The following is a 16,388-nucleotide window of genomic DNA, read 5'->3' on the forward strand; positions in this document are numbered from 1 at the left end:
CAGGCAACCCATTGCTGTACCTTATAATTTGATTCAAGGGGTGGGGTCATGTTCGGTAAGTAAGGTTCGAATTACATTCATGGCTGGTGTTGGATAGCAAAGGTGTAACCCAGGCTAAGTCAGACTCAAGTAAACATCAACGGCCCAGTCATGATCTTAGTTAGGACAGGTCAGAAATACTCTGTGACACTTCGATCCAGTGAGCATACTTTGCTTTCCCTAGGTATAAGTGGTACAAATAGCAGTGGTCTACTAGGGATAACTCCCGAGGCTAGAAATTGATACTCTTCACATGCCTCATGATATTTTCATTACAGGTATAGGAACATTAAATCGTTTATTCAGCAAGGCCAGCACGCTTCAGATCCTGAATATCCAGAGTGTCTTGGTCGCCAGGACGACGCTCCGAGTCAAGCTTCACCTTGTCCTCAGGACCGCCAGGGCCCTCGAACGCTTCAGCGGGGGCAAGTCTAGGACAGAGCCTATATTAGCTTCAACATCATACACGTCAGGAGAGACCGAAGCTTACCTGCCGCGGTCATCACGGCTGCCACCCTCATCTTCGGGAATGGGTTTACGGTTGCTACCCGTAGCATTGGCTTCTCGGCCAGTTCGAATACCAGTCTCGAACCTTCTCTGAACCATCTCGTCCACACCGGATTCCAGAGCTTTGCAAATCACGTCAGCAATGAGGCGTAAGCGGATGACATGGTAGATAGCATACTGGAGTCACTCTTCTTCCCAAGGCCCTGCTTGGCCTGGTAGGAGTTCAAGTCCTTCTCGGCATCGAAAGCCACGCGAACCTTGTCGTAATCGCTCATTTTTGCGGTATTGATGGCCTGGATATGTATCTGTTAAAAGGTATAGAATGATTGGGATTCTTGAGGATAGAGCTTGGATGATGAGATTCTGATTATGAATCGAACAGGCCAGCGATTTTATGGTTTATATATGTCCTTTTGGACATTGTCCAGGTCTCTCGACTTTAAAGAGCATTGCATCATAAGACATCATAGGTATGTAACACTCCTTTGCCTCGACTCTCTGATCTACTGACTTGGGTGTATGATCTCATGCCGTATCATGCCCTAAGAAGACTGGCTCTCAATGAGGCCTAGCGCTCAGGGTCGGACCCTAGGGCTATCCGGAGCGGAACAACGCTCAGCCCGGAGTGTCCCGCCGAGGGCGGGGACGCAAGATTGTTAGAAGATGAATCAATGGGTCAGGCAGGTGACCGGCCCTAGAGCTTCTCTACTGCTTGTTGATCCTTGTTGTCATTGTTAACAATATATTCCCTGCCCGCAACCTCAATTCTTTGTGCACCAACAGCACAGGACAGGACTTCTGGACGTCGCTTTCCTTACCTTCATTTGGCTCATCGAGTTGTTGAGGTTTCCTGTCTTGGCTGACTCGATCCCGCGTCCAATTAACGATCGAAATAGCTCCCAAGCTTCGCAGGACGACGCGTCCGATACAACACCCCGACTCGCCAGCCATATAGCCGGCGACGAAGCCCTTTGCTCGGAACATGGCTTCGATAGTTGAGTTGGCAGGCGAAGCCAACCCGCTGACGCCCCATAACGTGCTCAATGCACTGGTTCTCGCGGCGAGCTCAACCCAGCAGCAGGTGCAGACGGGTACCCAACAACTCCAGAATTGGGAAAAGCAGGAGCTTTACTACACATATCTTCAGGTACAGGCCCTAGATGATGCTGTCGTTACGACCAATATTTACCTGTGCAGGATGTTTTTCTAGACCAATCTGTCCCATCGGAAGTCCGATACCTCTCCATAATTCAGCTGAAGAACGGCATCGACAAGTATTGGCGAAAGACCGCTACCAAGTAAGCTAGCCTCAATCTTTCAAGCTTACATACAATGGCTGACATGCTTGGAAAGTGCCATCAAGAAGGAGGAGAAGGAACATATTAAGCTGAGGGCGCTCCAAGCGGGTGTCGTTGAACCTGCTCCTTTGCTTGCCCTTCACAATGCCTTGATGCTGGCTAAGATCATGCGTTATGAGTTTCCCCAAGACTGGTATATTCTTTCATCTTTGCCTCCCCTCGTAGCCTGCAGCTAGCTGATTTCACTTGCAGGCCTGACGGAATCTCCTCGATTATTGCCTTCCTTCGCTCCGCCACCCAGCCTGGCGCCAATCCGTTACAACTTCCCCGCACCCTTGTCATATTGCTGCAGATTATCAAGGAGCTGTCGACAGCTCGTTTACAACGGACCCGTGCCAATCTCCAGTCGGTGGCGCCTGAGGTATTCCATCTACTTGGTGGCATATACGTGGATAAAGTGAATACCTGGGCAGCGTGGTTAGAGCAGGGTGGCGCCGATGAGACGACTTTGCTGGAGACAATAGAACAGAGCCTTGTGTCTCTTAAAGTTATTCGACGCCTGGTTATTGCTGGTTTTGAGCACCCTAATCGGGATAAGGACGTTCGAGAATTCTGGGTCCTGACACATTCCCATTTCAGTAGGTTCCTGGGCTTTGTCAATGGCCCGGCAGCCGCTTCAGAGCAGTTGAGAAGGGCTGTTGAAAAGCATCTTTTGCAACTCTCCAAGCTCCATGTAGAGATGGCCAAGGACCGCCCGGCCTCTTTTGCACTTTTACCCGACAGTATCCGTCTTGTTCAAGCTTATTGGACCCTGGTCACACAACTGGGTGAGAAATACAGTGAGCTCGGAGCTGACGGAGAATCAGAGGGCAAGTCATTAATGGAGAAGACCGGGCTCAGAGCACTCCTCCTTATCAGAGCCTGCTCAAAAATGGCTTTCAATGCTGCTCAGACATTCAAATACCAGACACCACAGGACAAGGAAGAGAAGAAACAATCGGTCGAGCTCATCAAAGCGGAACTATTCACCGAAGATTTTGTCGTTAGCGTTATGGAACTCCTAGTCACCCAATTTTTCCGATTCAGAAAGAACGACTTTCAAGAATGGGAAGAAGACCCAGAAGAATGGGAGAGAAAAGAAGAGGATATTTCCGATGCTTGGGAGTTCTCCATACGGTCCTGCTCGGAGAAGCTCTTCCTCGACCTTGTCATCCACTTCAAAGAGTTGCTCATTCCCCGTTTACTGCACGTCTTCTACGGGTTTGCAAGTAAGCAGTGAAGACCCGACCATGCTGCCAAAGATATACTAACGATGCGTTCTTAGGCCCCGAAAACCGCGATGTGCTCTTAAAGGATTCACTTTACTCGGCCATTGGGCTTTCTGCAGCAAGTCTAGAGCAACACCTAGACTTCAACAATTTCCTCCAGGGGACTCTCGTGCCGGAAGTTCAGCTTCAGGAGCAAGGCTATAACCTTCTTCGAAGAAGAATCGCTATTCTGCTTGGCCAGTGGGTTCCAGTCAAGTCGAGCGAGCTCAACAGAGACGCGGTGTACCAGATATTCCAACATCTTCTCAGTCGGAAGGATCCATTGAATGATCTGGTTGTGCGCATTAGCGCTGGTAGACAGCTGAAGAACGTGCTTGACCCTTTCGAATTCTCACCCACTGAATTCCTGCCATACGCTCCGACTATTCTTCAAGACTTGATGTCTCTTGTTCAAGAAGTGGAGCTGTCAGAGACCCGGATGGGTCTTCTTGATACTGTTCGCATGGCGGTGGTTAAGATGGAAGATCATGTAAGTGTACCCATAGACTGAGTTTTTGGATCACTTCTAATCTCGCCCAGATTGCTCCCTTCTCGGATCAAATCCTGTCATTGCTGCCGCCTCTTTGGGAGAGTTCCGGAGAAGAACATTTGATGAAGCAGGCCATTCTCACCCTTCTCTCATCCCTCATCCATTCTCTCAAACAAGATTCAGTCCGGTACCACTCGCTTATCTTGCCTCTAATCCAAAACTCCGTCGAGCCAGGCTCTGTAAGCTGCTCATTCCGCCGTTTCAATCCATCATACTCATACACTTGCAGGAAACTCTCATCTATCTTCTCGACGAAGCTCTCGACCTTTGGGCTGCGATACTCATGCAGACGCCCTCTCCGGCCTCTCCGGAGATTTTGTCTCTTATCCCCGCCCTAATGCCCATACTAGAGGCGGCCACGGACAGTGCTCCTCAGGCGCTTCAAATTGTCGAATCTTACATTTTACTCGCCCCCCAGGAGATTCTCAGTGATCGTATCCGCTTCCCACTCCTCGTCTCGCTCGAGACGCTTCTGAAAGTCACCACTCGCCAGCGGCTAGGTGTCGTACCGCGCCTCGTGGAGCTGATGCTCCGCGGCGCCGAAACGGTGGACGGTGGCAGTGAGAGCACCTACAACGTGATCACCCGTTCCCTCCTCGACAGTTCTTTCCTCCCTGCTATCCTCGAGGGACTCCACTCTGCCTACGATGCTAGTCAAACGACAGGACCTAACCGCAAGCAAACCTCAGTCTACGGAGTCGTTGAGACAGATTATTTCTCCGTCCTTGCGCGTCTCGCTATTGCCCATCCGAGGATCTTCACTTCCGCCGTGGCCTCTGCCACCAACAGTTCTGAGGAACAGGCTCTGGCCTGGATTCTGACGGAGTGGTTCCTCCACTACGATAACATTGGCAGCAGCACGCAAAAGAAACTTCATGCCCTCGCCCTCACTCAACTTCTCACTCTTAACGGACCCGACTCTCAGCCTCCAGCTTACCTTCTCAACAATCTCCAGTCCTACATAACCATGTGGACCGACATCGTAACCGAGCTCTCCGAAGACGCCAGTGGCGCGAACCCCGACGACCCTCGCGGCAACGACTACCTCATTTACTGGAACAATGCCCAAACGGCTGCAAATGACGAGCACGAACCGCCGGAGAACGAGCGTCGTCGCGCATGGGATGACATGGACATCCTGCACAAGGTCAACATTCGGGACTTTATCCGCGAGCGACTCCATTCGGTTATTGTCGGCTGCGGAGGCGAGCAGCGCTTCCAGGAGGACTGGCTGCTGAACGTTGATCGTGAGGTCGTTGCGGCTTTTGGGGCCCTTGGGCTTCTCTAGAAAGGACTCTCCTCCGCCTGCCTCTGCTGTCCGTTCAGACCCCCTTTCAAGTCTTCCTTATAGCCCCCGGCCAATCATGTGACTCATTGTCTGCATATGCCTGCCTGTCTGTCTGCTACTGCATTTCATTCCCATGCATCCCAGATGCCCTGCTTGCTTGCATGTTTTCCGGGCCATTACTACATTCATTATCCAACCCATGTCCCAGACTGTCTCCCTCAGCTTTCAGTTTCCAGCCCCTTGTGTCTGTGTTGCATTCTGCTCTGTTGACTTTAACTTTTACCTAAAATACCCCTCATACATATAGATAAGCACATGGTTTGAATGAATGAATGGCTAGTCAATTAGTTTCCGTCGGGGTCGTTGTTGGCTTTTTATGATTGATTGATATCTGGATGGACTGAATGGTCGGCGCGTAAGGTAGTAGCAGGGGGTAGCTTAACGGTAGTTACGATGTCATAAGCCACACCCTCGAAGCAGGAGCGGCCAGGCAAGCAAGAGTAGAAGTTCCCAGGGACGAGACAACCAGCAAACACAAATTTCGGTATTGTGGGGGGTGACACTGGTCCACTGCGGTCATCCTCGCTGTAAAATTCCATTTATATGGTAATGAAAGCAAGGGTCTACACCTCTACTCACAGAGCCAAAGTATCAAAGTAATTAAGATGCATGTCAGTAATTCATTCTCATGTGGTATGTGACAATAAAAATAAGTGGCACCTAAGGCCTCATTGGCTCAAAGTAAATGAAGACAGCTAACTCAAAGGGGAAAAGATATAAATCGATAAGTGGCCAGGGAGAATAAGCAGAGAGAGATTGGAGGGGGAGAGAGAGGGAATAAGAGGAGGGGAAAAGAAGGTTAGGAACACTGTCCGGGGTAGAGTCTATCCGACAGCGGGCTAGGGAACAAGCCCTCGGCCAGCAGATCTTGCATGTCCCAGCCGGGAGCGCCCTCAGTCTTCCAGGTCCAGAAAATCCAGCCGGTCTTCTTCTCGAAGGCGTCGAGCTGGGCCTCGATGAAACGGCGGGTGCTGGTGCGCTCATCGGCGGAGAGACCGGCGGCGGTGCCGGTGGAGCGGCCGGCGCAGCTGCCGATCGCAGAGGTACCGTAGGAGCCGTCGTATCGGGCGCCGACGCCGTAGCCGTTCAGGTACTTGGCGCAGTCGGTCAGGGCGCCGGTCCACTCGCCGACGAGGGCGGGCTTGTCGGTGGAGACGAGGTGCTGGGAGGCGAAGGCGCAGGCAGTCTGGACGTGGGTGTTGGTGTCCATGGCCAGCAGGCCGTTGTCGAAGACCTGGTAGTTGTGCGTGTCCATGACAGCGTTGGAGGAGGACATGAAGCCGTTCCACGAGTCGACGGAGAGGAAGCCGTCATGCAAGAACAGAGCGGTGTCCGGGCTCAGGCTCTGCACCGTGGCCAGGGTACTGTAGTAGTACTGCTTGAGTCCGTCCTGGTTGACCCCGCTGGGGACGTTGGGCTCGTTGAGCGCCTCGATCGCCGTCACCACGTCGGACGACTGCGGCAGGTAGCGCTTGGCCAGCTCGTTGAAGGCGACCAGTGTCTGGTTCACCGTCGACCCTTGCTGCCACTGCACGGGGCCCTTGCGGCCGCTGTTGTCGAACCCGTTCTGGGATCCCGGCGCTAGACAACCACCCCATTCGTCAGCATCAATTGTGTTCTCCGAAACCTGGAGTAAGGGGGTGGGTGTGTTGCTTGGGTTGGGTGGGGGCTCGTGGAGTTGGAACTTACCGCCATGGAGGTCGAGGATGACCTTGAGGTTGGCACTTCGTGCCCAGGTAATAGCTTGGTCAAGGTATTCCAATTGACCGTAGACGTAGGGCTCGCCCTCAATGGGAGCAAGGGCCCAGTAGCCGATGGGAATGCGGACATGGTTCAGCCCGGCCTGGGCAATCCGGTTGAAGTCATCCTGCGTGATGAAAGAGCTCCAGTGTGCCGAAAGACGAGCCAGGGCTTCAGTCTTGCCCAAGGTTTGAGTCAAGGTCCATTCGTCGACGGCTGCACCCCCGGCTTCATCGTAGATCGAAGGTGTAATCCAGGGTTCGGTCACCAGCCAACCACCAAGGTTCACACCCAAGACCTTTTGGTTCTTGTAGTCGAATGTGCTCGCTCGGTTCTCCAAGCGCCTATACACGAGCGTGTCAGTCGCACTCGAACAAACCAACCCCGAAGCACTGGGAGGGAAGAACACTCACACTGCAGCGGCATCAACGCCCACGGCGGCGAGGCTAAGCGCCAGAAGCGCCTTTTGCATGCGTCTACCCAACATGTCTGCAAACACACACAGTGATGGTCTCGAAAAGATTATCAGGAGGCTGGGATGCAGAAAGGAATCCTGGCTGTAATCTGCATTGAACAGGAATGGAATTCCCCTGGTTTAAGTAAAAACGAGCTGAAGAGCAGGAAGTCAGACGACCGCAAGCAGACAAACGCCCCGAAGCCAGAGCGGGGATCTTGAAGTGATCTGCACAGATCGCAATTGGGGCTGCGTTCAGAAGAATTGGCCTCGCGGCCAGACTTCTTGTCGACGGCTTGATGCCAGCAGAGAATACGGAGACGCCGAAAGCAGTTCAGGAGAGATAGTCCGAACAAGCGAAGACGAATCGGCTAAAAAATCTAGAGCGATTGATTCCTCAATTCGTTTCTTCAACGATGGAAGATGAAGACGGAGTATACAAAAACAAAAAAAGTAAAAATAAAAATAAAAATAAAACATAATTAGGAGAATAGTCTTTAAATAAACCTAGTGTTAAGTTTTGCCAGATCGATCACGATGTTACGACAAGGCGCGCGCGCCACAGGGTGACAGGTTTAGGGTCAAGTCAGGGACGAGCGCTCTTATGAAAAGTGACATATCACCGCTTTGAATTGGAGGGTTTTACCCACCTTGCGAATCAGACCGGCCACCTGATCCCATAATCAATGAGATGTGAAGTCACCCTGACGGATGCAGGAGGAGCTCAAAAGATCCGGCGAACCATTGAGATTGTGGATGAACCATGCATTGTTACTGAGGCGCGGGGAGGGGACGAAGAAGAAGTAGATAGGGAGAATTAGCATGCAAGGTCAACCCCGATTCCGCGATGCAATCCATGAGATTGGGGCCGAGACTCCCTCAATTCTGGGAGCATTGGACCCTTTTTGCTCCCATTTTCCCCGCAGTAGTTTAAACAGGACGTCACGGATGGCGATCAGATGTAGATCAGCGGCCAATTTCCTCCTTTGCAAGAGAGAGGCAGGCGGGACAGTTAAGTTTTGCTCATGGTCTTGGTAAAGTGAGGAGTTTGGCCAAGCCTTCAGTTGACCTTATTCCTGTCTTGAATCAATTGGTTCAGAGTAAGAGGGGGGATTGCAATCCCGGCTTGGAAGCATGAGCGTCTGAACGCCCTCGAAAACGAACAACGCCCCCCTTTCCCCGGTCTCCTTTCTTTATGCAGCTATCGTCGGGCAGCCATTGGTATCCCTGAGTACAACATGTCAGCAGGCAAATATGCTGCAGAGGTCAAGAAGGTCCGAGAGCTGGGAATAACTCTGAATGCGGCGAGAAGAGAGTCTCAATCATCTTGGAGGGAGAATTGACAATTGGACCATAGGAAGAAATCTGGAAAGCTGAACGGGCCGGATGCGGAGAATGTCACGTGCCCCACTTCGATTCGAGCGGCAGCTCCCGTCATGTGAATTTGAGTGCAATTCCCGTCCATTGCTTTTCTTGCCTCAGATCCATGGGACAACGACCGAAGTGGTGGCCCTCTCTGAACTGCATAAGTGGTGGTTGCCCTTGCTATGCAATCATCAATGCAAGCACAAAAGAGTAGTCCGCGAGTTCGCGTCTCCCGCCAATTGCATTGTGTCCAACCCGCTAACCACAACCACATACATGGCTCCATAAGTATCAGGCAATCCTACGGAGATTCCAATACCACCAACACCTTTCGACTGGTGAAATATCTCGGCGCAGAGGACTGTTCCCTCTCTGCCTCTACTCAGCAGAGTTAATTCTTTGTGCCAGACCAGCCGACAAACCGACGCACGGTACTGTTCGTCTGACGATAACCAAGCGAACGTCCCGATCCTTCTCCCAGACATATTCGAGTCACTGCTCCGCGGAGAAAGCGACCTGCACACCTCCAATCTAAGATTATCGTCTCAACAACGATCGATCTTTTCAAACTTTCACCCCCACCGAACATGAAATCCCCCACTAGTACAGTAGTACTACGATTGCCAGACCCCGGCCCCCTCTCAAAGGCTAAGGTAGCCTGTCGATGAGTCTCAGTGTGACCGTACGATTTTAATTTTGGCTAGAGTTTGCCGATATCGTCGATATTTTTCAACGAACAGCACTTTATCCCTGAGGGCCCTGAACTAGAAGATTAACGAGGCGGGACTTTTTGTCGATCGTGTGTACGAAAGATGGGTGCCTGCACCTGGAATAGATTGCCCACTTTCAACCCTTGATTGTCTCACCATTCTCGTCGGGAGGCACGAGGACGATGGACACGCCCTTCGAATCTCGATTTGCATCAAGGCCACTCCGACCTTAGTGTCAAGAACCGCAATGTTGTCAGCTTTCGGCAAGAGAGGCGGCTCGGGAGCCTTCGATAACTACACTTGCACCAACTGAGGACCCGGTACTACGGAGTATGTACACTCCTCAGTTTGAACCACCACCACTGAAGCTTCTGCGGAGAAATCAAAAAAATTCGAGAGTCGAAGGAAATAGGCGCCTGTGGGTATATAAAGCGGCCACTCCTGCAGAGGCTTAGTCCGATCTAGTTTGGCAGTCTAGTCTACGCTAAGCTACGATCTACCCACTACAACCCCGGTCCAGGAAAAACCTCATGCCATCCGGAGGAACCTGAAAAATCTACTCGGGCCACCACTCTCCCAAGGCTCCAAGCCTTCCGAGCTCCGAATCCTTCCAGCTTGAACCCCCTTCTCTTCCCAATCCTGGGCGGAGCACTGTGGTCAAGATCTAAATCCAAGGACCGACGCTTCCTCCAATTGATTCGGCAGTGTGGACAACAGCGGGTCGGATGGAGGGCCAACTTCCCGACTAAGTCGGTGCTCCATTGCCAACTATAGTTAAAGGTCTTCTTCTCCCCTCTTCGCTCAGATCTGGTAACCGATTACTGCGCCTCTGCCAGATTGTCCAGTCGGAGACTGCTCTGCCAAGGAGCAGGGGCAATGAGATACGCGATATGTCTTGCAGACTCCCAGATCCTGCTCATCCTAGCGGAGCTGGTGCCATCGAGCGGTTAACCAAACCGAGACGAGACCGACTCCGTCATTTTCATGTTCGTCAACCCTTGATGAACACCGTGCCATAGGTGAGTCTGACGCTGGAACTATGGTGCTTGCACCACGTATAGTCTCCGTCAATACGTAGTGTAGGACCGATAGCATGCAGTAAGAAGTTTCAGGCTGCGATCAGACCCGTCTCAGTTGTTGAAGAGGTTCACATTACTTGCTCCTCTGTCGAAAATTAAGGGCAATAGGGCGGGTTGATGGCCAGAATCGGTTTGGACGCCGCCAGACAAAGTAAACACGTAAACATATGAAACGGGGTGACCTCAATCCTCGATTGATGGTAATTGGCGGAACAGAGCTGCTCTCACTGGATCCTCGGTTCCGAGCCGCCGTTCATTACTAGACATCAATTGAAAAGCCAGTCAAGGATTGACCTTGATGGCATATGAAGCCCCGTTGCCGTCAAGTCAGTGCTGCATATCATGGAATGAGCAGGCAGCCATTTTCGGTGTGAGCAAATCCGGAGATCAGCATCTGCAAGCCCTACAATGAACTGACGCAAGCCTGCACACCTCCAAAAGACCAAGGCTAACGACCTACTGGCCTAGTGATACAGCTAGGCGATCTAGAGGAACCATACTATCGGCTTGTTGGGTGCTCCAGGACCCTTCCTCTGAAAGCTAAGGCTCGCTTGACTTGGCAATAATGTCTAGGAGCCAGGGTTGTCATCTCGCTCGCCTTTGATTTGACCCCATGCCATTAGTTCTGGTATCGGATAATATACGCCAATGAGGGAGATGGTGATAATCACCATTGCTGTGTTGCTGCAGACGGCCACCGGTTTTCCTGAAGCAGGCTAATTAGCCCGGGACTGGGGAGGATCCATATTTTCGGGTGGACCACCGAACCCCATCGCGTGCCGACAGCATTTGTCGGCTGCGGACCGGGATTCTCTGTCTTGTCTAGCCCACTGAAAGCAACGCTAGAAAGTGGAGTCCTTTGCCACTGTGCCAGTTCCGAGTCGCTGGCGCCCCTTTTGCCAACCGTATGTTGAGCATTGGGATGACACTCATACTCCATATGAGTCTGGGCAGTTGGTTATAGACATTCACCGAGAGGCTCTATCATGTTCACTCTGATGTCTTGACGAAGTGGAAATGGTTGCTGTTCGAGCGTTGAGGGGAGTTACGGAGGATGTTACCAAACTAGGCACCGTGCAAAGTCGCTTGACAAGACAGTGAATAGGGGGACCCTCTCCAATCCAAGAACAGCCCGGAGCAATTGCTTCCATTCTTGACACTGAATCCGAGGTTTGGCGTCAGCCCTCCCTCCCCCGATGCCCAACATGGAATCGATTGCGCAGGGCTGAGTGAATCGCCTGTTTGGTGTTCCGAGAAGGATCTTCCGTATGGCTACCGGAGTGGTCAAGTGACAGGTTACCATCAAAGGAATCATCAATAGTGGATCAGATGCGGCTGGGCGTTGAAGCCAGTCCGGGTGATGTCACTGAGATCTCGAAGACTCGGAGGGATGAAGTGAGGTATAATCAGAATCAACCGCGGCTCAAGCTTGGGCGGGCTAAAGCCGCGATCATGATCAGAGATCCGAAGTGCCGAAGCTCAAGATGATGCGCAGGGAGCTACCGTCAGCTATACTGCCATACTTTGACCGTCGCGTGATGCCCACTAGGAAATAGCAATGGGACCACTGATGCATGGGATGATCCGTTGCTGGCTGATTAATCACTTTTGTCTGCTTCAAACTAAGTGAATGAACGATTCTTCGTCATTAACTAGTGTGAATTCGAGCATGTTCTTCCCGGGTTTGGTTTTACTTTCGGCGACGTTGCAGTGGCCTGATCGTAGGAAGAAACCGGTACGTATTCGATTGTATTCTCCTAATAGAACAACCGAGTAACAAATTCGTTTGCATCGTCTCTTTTACCTCGTTTCTGAAACTTTCTGAAAGTCCCGGTTCTATTTCTGCCTATTAGTAATGCGGACTTTCCAAATCTACAGTACGTAGCTTGATCTCCTGTTAGTGTTGATCCTGTCTCCCTCGGCCGAATAAAACTCTACGTCGTGGAAGATAGCTCACATTGCATGGGAAATAGCTTCTCCTTGCAAGCCCCTGATGATCGCTCGAGAGGAGAGTCAAAGGCATCCATCGCTTTTTCTGATCCAGGAGCTTAGTTTGAGTTCGATAAATATATTTGCGACAGTGTCTAAACTTTTGTCAATTTACGAGGTGCTGACGGTGAAGACTCAAAAGCCGAGCATTCACAGAGCACCTTCCTAATGTCGAATGTGGCTGGAGAAAAGTGTCTGTAGTGTAAAAAAAAAATCCAGTTCAGAAGCATCGCTAACAAGAACTGGGCGTCAGAGAGTTAGCTGCATTGGATATTTTCACCTATGATCCTCCTGGGCGTTGTCGGTCGGCCATCGGCTCCGACCGACGAGGTTCTCGGGTCCGGTGAAGGACGGAAGCCAGAAATACGGAGTAGGAGACCTCAGGCCTGCTCTCCTCATTTGCGAAGGTGTATGCGTGTGGACGGAGTATGATGTTGCAAAAAGAAAAGATCTTAGCTCTCTTTTCTGGCCTTCCCATGTGCAGGTTTTATCCAGTTCGGGCGCTGGGCAACATCCGCGACCTGAGTTAGGAATGGTTTAGCACAGATTCGCTGCCTCCAACCGTGGACCACTCAAATCCGACAGAGCTGACACTGACAGTAGTCATTCGGCTCTTCCCTTGCACTAAACAATCTCCTTTGGACTGGACTTAATTTGAGATGATTGAGTCCATTCTGTGGAACATGGACACGTCGAACGCCCCACACTTGAGCGTCCAATTTTTTTTTCTTCGATTTCTCCCCTATTCTGATTTTTTCTCGTGGAGATATCCTCTGTATGCCATTCGTCCAAGAGCATATGTTTCCGAAACCCAGGCAGCGACGCGGCGAGGAGCGGATGCACATCAATACGAACTCCGGGTTGATGCATCCCAGCACCCCGGCTGCAGTCGGAGGACGCACAATGAGATCAATTGCAGAAAGGGAGAGTAACATGATGATATGATGTTGATATGAGGATAGCCGGTAGTAAGTGGGCTGTAGACCATTGGTCTGAAGTGACTCAACGCATCAGACCACCTAGATGCAAAGCAGAGTAATCTCCAAGTCTCGGAATCCTCCATGGCCGTTGGACGGGGACGGTCCCTGTCTGGTCTGATGCTGCAAGCCTGTGACCCGTGCTGGATACATCGCCGCCGTTCTTAGTCGCATAGTGAAACTCCCCTCGTCTCCTCTTGATCAAGTGCCCACAATTACCATGATGGATCCTTTCCCGCGTGGAGGAGGGTCGTTTTCGGATTCGGATATTTTTGCTCTGGCAATCAGTGCAGGATCTTGATATGCCCAATGATCTCTGATCCCCGTCCATCGGCGCCCCCCTTCGCCCGTTGACATATATAATTGCATGATGTCGCCGTCCTCACATGGGTCTCCAATCATCCTTCGATTTTCTTCTATTATCTTTCCATCCTCGCCAAATTTATCTCGCGATCCAACCCCAGAGGTTCGTGAGAAGCATCCGCTGTCACATAGCCCTATTCAGAACGCCCCCTTGGATCTAGTTCGGTCATACCTTGAGATCCTGTGAGACAGACGCCTTTCCCCAACAATGGATTATTCGCTCGAACCTGGTCGGCATATGAAGCATGTCGATCGGAAGGCTCTTTATACCCGCCTGGAGGCGCGCATCAACTACCTTCGAGACTTCCTGGACTTCAACTCAAGTGAGTGCTCATCTCATCTATCTCTCAACATTTTCCGAAGCTGACCCTTGTGGTGGGAGTTAAGGCGACGTCGAAGCATTGGTATCAGGTTCGAAGTACATCAAAGCTTTGATTCCGGCTGTCGTCAACATTGTATACAAGAAACTCCTCGAAAGCGACATCACTGCACGTGCCTTCCACACCAGAGACACCTCCGACGAGAGACCAATAGAAGAGTTCTTCACCGAGGACAGCCCTCAGATCCAACGCCGGAAGATGTTCCTGCGATGGTATTTGCTTAAGCTCTGCTCCGACCCGTCCCAGATGGAATTTTGGCGATACTTGAACAAAGTTGGGTAAGTGCACTGTTTGACCCTGGGCTCCAACCACGGCAGGACATATGCCGTGAAATTGTGAGATAGAATCCTGACCAGCCCAGGATGATGCATGTTGCTCAAGAACGACTTTACTCGCTTAACATCGAATACATCCACATGGGCGCATGTCTCGGTTTCATCCAGGATATCTTCACCGAAGCTCTCATGTCACACCCCCACCTCTCCCTACCACGCAAGACCGCCTTGGTCCGGGCCATCGGCAAGATCATCTGGATCCAAAACGACCTTGTGGCGAGATGGCGCATCAGAGATGGCGAGGAGTACGCCGACGAGATGTCAGAAATCATTGTTGATGACAAAGAAGGTTATTTGGGCGACAAGAAAATCCTGGGCGATAGCAGTTCAGGAACTTCGAGCGAGGACGATCGGTCCAGCGTCCGAAGTGGTAATGTGCCTACTCATACTCCTGCATGCCCTTTTGCGGACATGGCACCAACTTCTTCTCAGACGAAGATCTGGGCCGGCAAATGAGTTGACAGGCTGCTGGGCTCTTTGTGAGGCAGGCAGTGGTATACATCAACGTCTTGTTAAAAGGTTATAAAGGAACAAGGAGCATAGCGGGCGTTCGGTACAAATATTCCCGGGAATTGTTTGATTGACTTCTATGGATCTGTCTGTCCGTTTCTTTGAGTGTAATTCTCTCTATTTCGATAAAGTAATGCAGGAAGCACGCGCCCTGTGGGCGTGGTTGAGAAGGACATCAATTCCGGGCACTATGACGCCTCCTCTTTCGTTGACGCTGATATTGCACTTTCTAAGCCTTTTAAGTAACCTGTCTCTTGATGACTGTCGTGTCAGCTCAGTCGTAAATGCACACGATAGGAAATATGGGGGGGGTCCTGCATAACTACTGAATTACTGATAGTGCATGTCACCCACAGTGACCCGCCTCTATTAACGTTGTGTGATCGACATGCCAGTGAAAAGGGGCGGGACCGTGACTGACTCGATGGTTCCTGATTCAGCTGTCGGTGACTTATAGAGGCAATAATAAAGGTAGATAACTTGGGTATGGGCAATACCTATACATCAAGAACGAGTAGTAGTTCCTCACTGGCAGCTGCTGGAAAGCTGGAGCAATTCGACTCCGTCACCGGTCAGTCACAGTACTCAGTAAGTTCCAGGATTGAGCTATGCTTGATGGAGCAAGAGACGGGGACGCCACAAGTTACGGGATCCAATAAAGGACAAGATCGCCAATGCAGCAGCCATGCGAGGGGCTCAGCTATTAATTGTCATTGGATTGCAATGAATTATCTTCCCCACTGGCTCCTTAGTTGTAGTGAATTATCTTAAGAGAGTTGCCCGGACCGTTGGAGTAAGTACCCTAGTTTGCAGCAGACAAGGCAGGCTTGGAGACGATCCCAACAAGATGTTGTCGGTTGGAGACATGAATTTTGATGGGAGAAGTGAGTGATTTGTAAGCATGCGTGGTTAAGTTAATTACTACCTGGTAGTCAACTGTTGTTCGCAGAAAATCGCCTGAAAATAAAATAATGGTTGGCTCAATCCAGGAGTCTTACTCCGTAGTTAAGGGGAAGCGGCAGAGGAACGAAGGACTGGGCGTCTTCCAACAGTCATCCGGCCGTCAACCTTAATATTCCCTTTGCCGTTGGTGGGGAACCAGAACGACACCCGGCATCTCATGCAGCGTGTAATGCAGTCAAACACGCGATGCACTCATGGAAGCCACAAGGCAGTCAGTTGCGAAACTGACCAAGTGTGACTAAATATGCATGGTAACTACTAGGTAAAGCATACTCAATTGGCTGCGAATGTAGCGCAAGAGAGGGAAGAATGTTCGATATGATGGACGATGGATGAGTTCGGCATATCTCCCCCACATCCTCGAGCCGAATTTCAAGGCCGATGAGCGAGCTAGACTGACAGTTCTTCTTTCTTTCTTGGGCCGTTCCATAGAATGGGAAAATTTCGGCTCCATCGCCCCCTCTTCGCTCCCCC

General features: G+C 51.1%; 5 protein-coding genes across 5 annotated transcripts; 3 read left to right on the forward strand and 2 right to left on the reverse strand.

Annotated features, from left to right (window-relative positions):
- Window positions 1–225: 225 nt before the first annotated feature.
- On the reverse strand, window positions 226–821 carry BP01DRAFT_345271 (uncharacterized protein; the record flags this gene model as incomplete). Its single annotated transcript, XM_025573591.1, has 3 exons — window positions 226–470; window positions 530–668; window positions 725–821. 3 exons carry the CDS (start codon window positions 819–821, stop codon window positions 338–340), a joined length of 369 nt encoding a protein of 122 aa, XP_025429256.1. The 3' UTR covers window positions 226–337.
- A 424-nt stretch (window positions 822–1,245) lies between these two features.
- On the forward strand, window positions 1,246–5,301 carry BP01DRAFT_393617 (putative importin 11). The gene is made up of 7 exons (XM_025578250.1): window positions 1,246–1,693; window positions 1,744–1,844; window positions 1,900–2,037; window positions 2,097–3,112; window positions 3,169–3,641; window positions 3,692–3,880; window positions 3,931–5,301. Exons 1-7 carry the CDS (start codon window positions 1,529–1,531, stop codon window positions 4,987–4,989), a joined length of 3,141 nt encoding a protein of 1,046 aa, XP_025429257.1. The 5' UTR covers window positions 1,246–1,528; the 3' UTR covers window positions 4,990–5,301.
- A 547-nt stretch (window positions 5,302–5,848) lies between these two features.
- On the reverse strand, window positions 5,849–7,276 carry exg1 (glucan 1,3-beta-glucosidase; the record flags this gene model as incomplete). The annotated part of the gene is made up of 3 exons (XM_025576904.1): window positions 5,849–6,630; window positions 6,739–7,133; window positions 7,203–7,276. The coding sequence occupies 3 exons, from the start codon at window positions 7,274–7,276 to the stop codon at window positions 5,849–5,851; spliced, it is 1,251 nt and encodes a 416-aa protein (XP_025429258.1).
- Window positions 7,277–13,934: 6,658 nt separating this feature from the next.
- On the forward strand, window positions 13,935–15,355 carry BP01DRAFT_402976 (protoglobin family protein; the record flags this gene model as incomplete). Its single annotated transcript, XM_025578660.1, has 3 exons — window positions 13,935–14,049; window positions 14,114–14,384; window positions 14,468–15,355. 3 exons carry the CDS (start codon window positions 13,935–13,937, stop codon window positions 14,895–14,897), a joined length of 816 nt encoding a protein of 271 aa, XP_025429259.1. The 3' UTR covers window positions 14,898–15,355.
- Window positions 14,656–15,355, forward strand: BP01DRAFT_107235 (uncharacterized protein). Its single transcript, XM_025570291.1, has 2 exons — window positions 14,656–14,721; window positions 14,997–15,355. Exon 2 carries the CDS (start codon window positions 15,031–15,033, stop codon window positions 15,271–15,273), a length of 243 nt encoding a protein of 80 aa, XP_025429260.1. The 5' UTR covers window positions 14,656–14,721; window positions 14,997–15,030; the 3' UTR covers window positions 15,274–15,355.
- Window positions 15,356–16,388: the final 1,033 nt, after the last annotated feature.

Source organism: Aspergillus saccharolyticus (genome assembly GCF_003184585.1).
Source record: "Aspergillus saccharolyticus JOP 1030-1 unplaced genomic scaffold BP01scaffold_28, whole genome shotgun sequence".
NCBI classification, from domain to species: domain Eukaryota; kingdom Fungi; phylum Ascomycota; class Eurotiomycetes; order Eurotiales; family Aspergillaceae; genus Aspergillus; species Aspergillus saccharolyticus.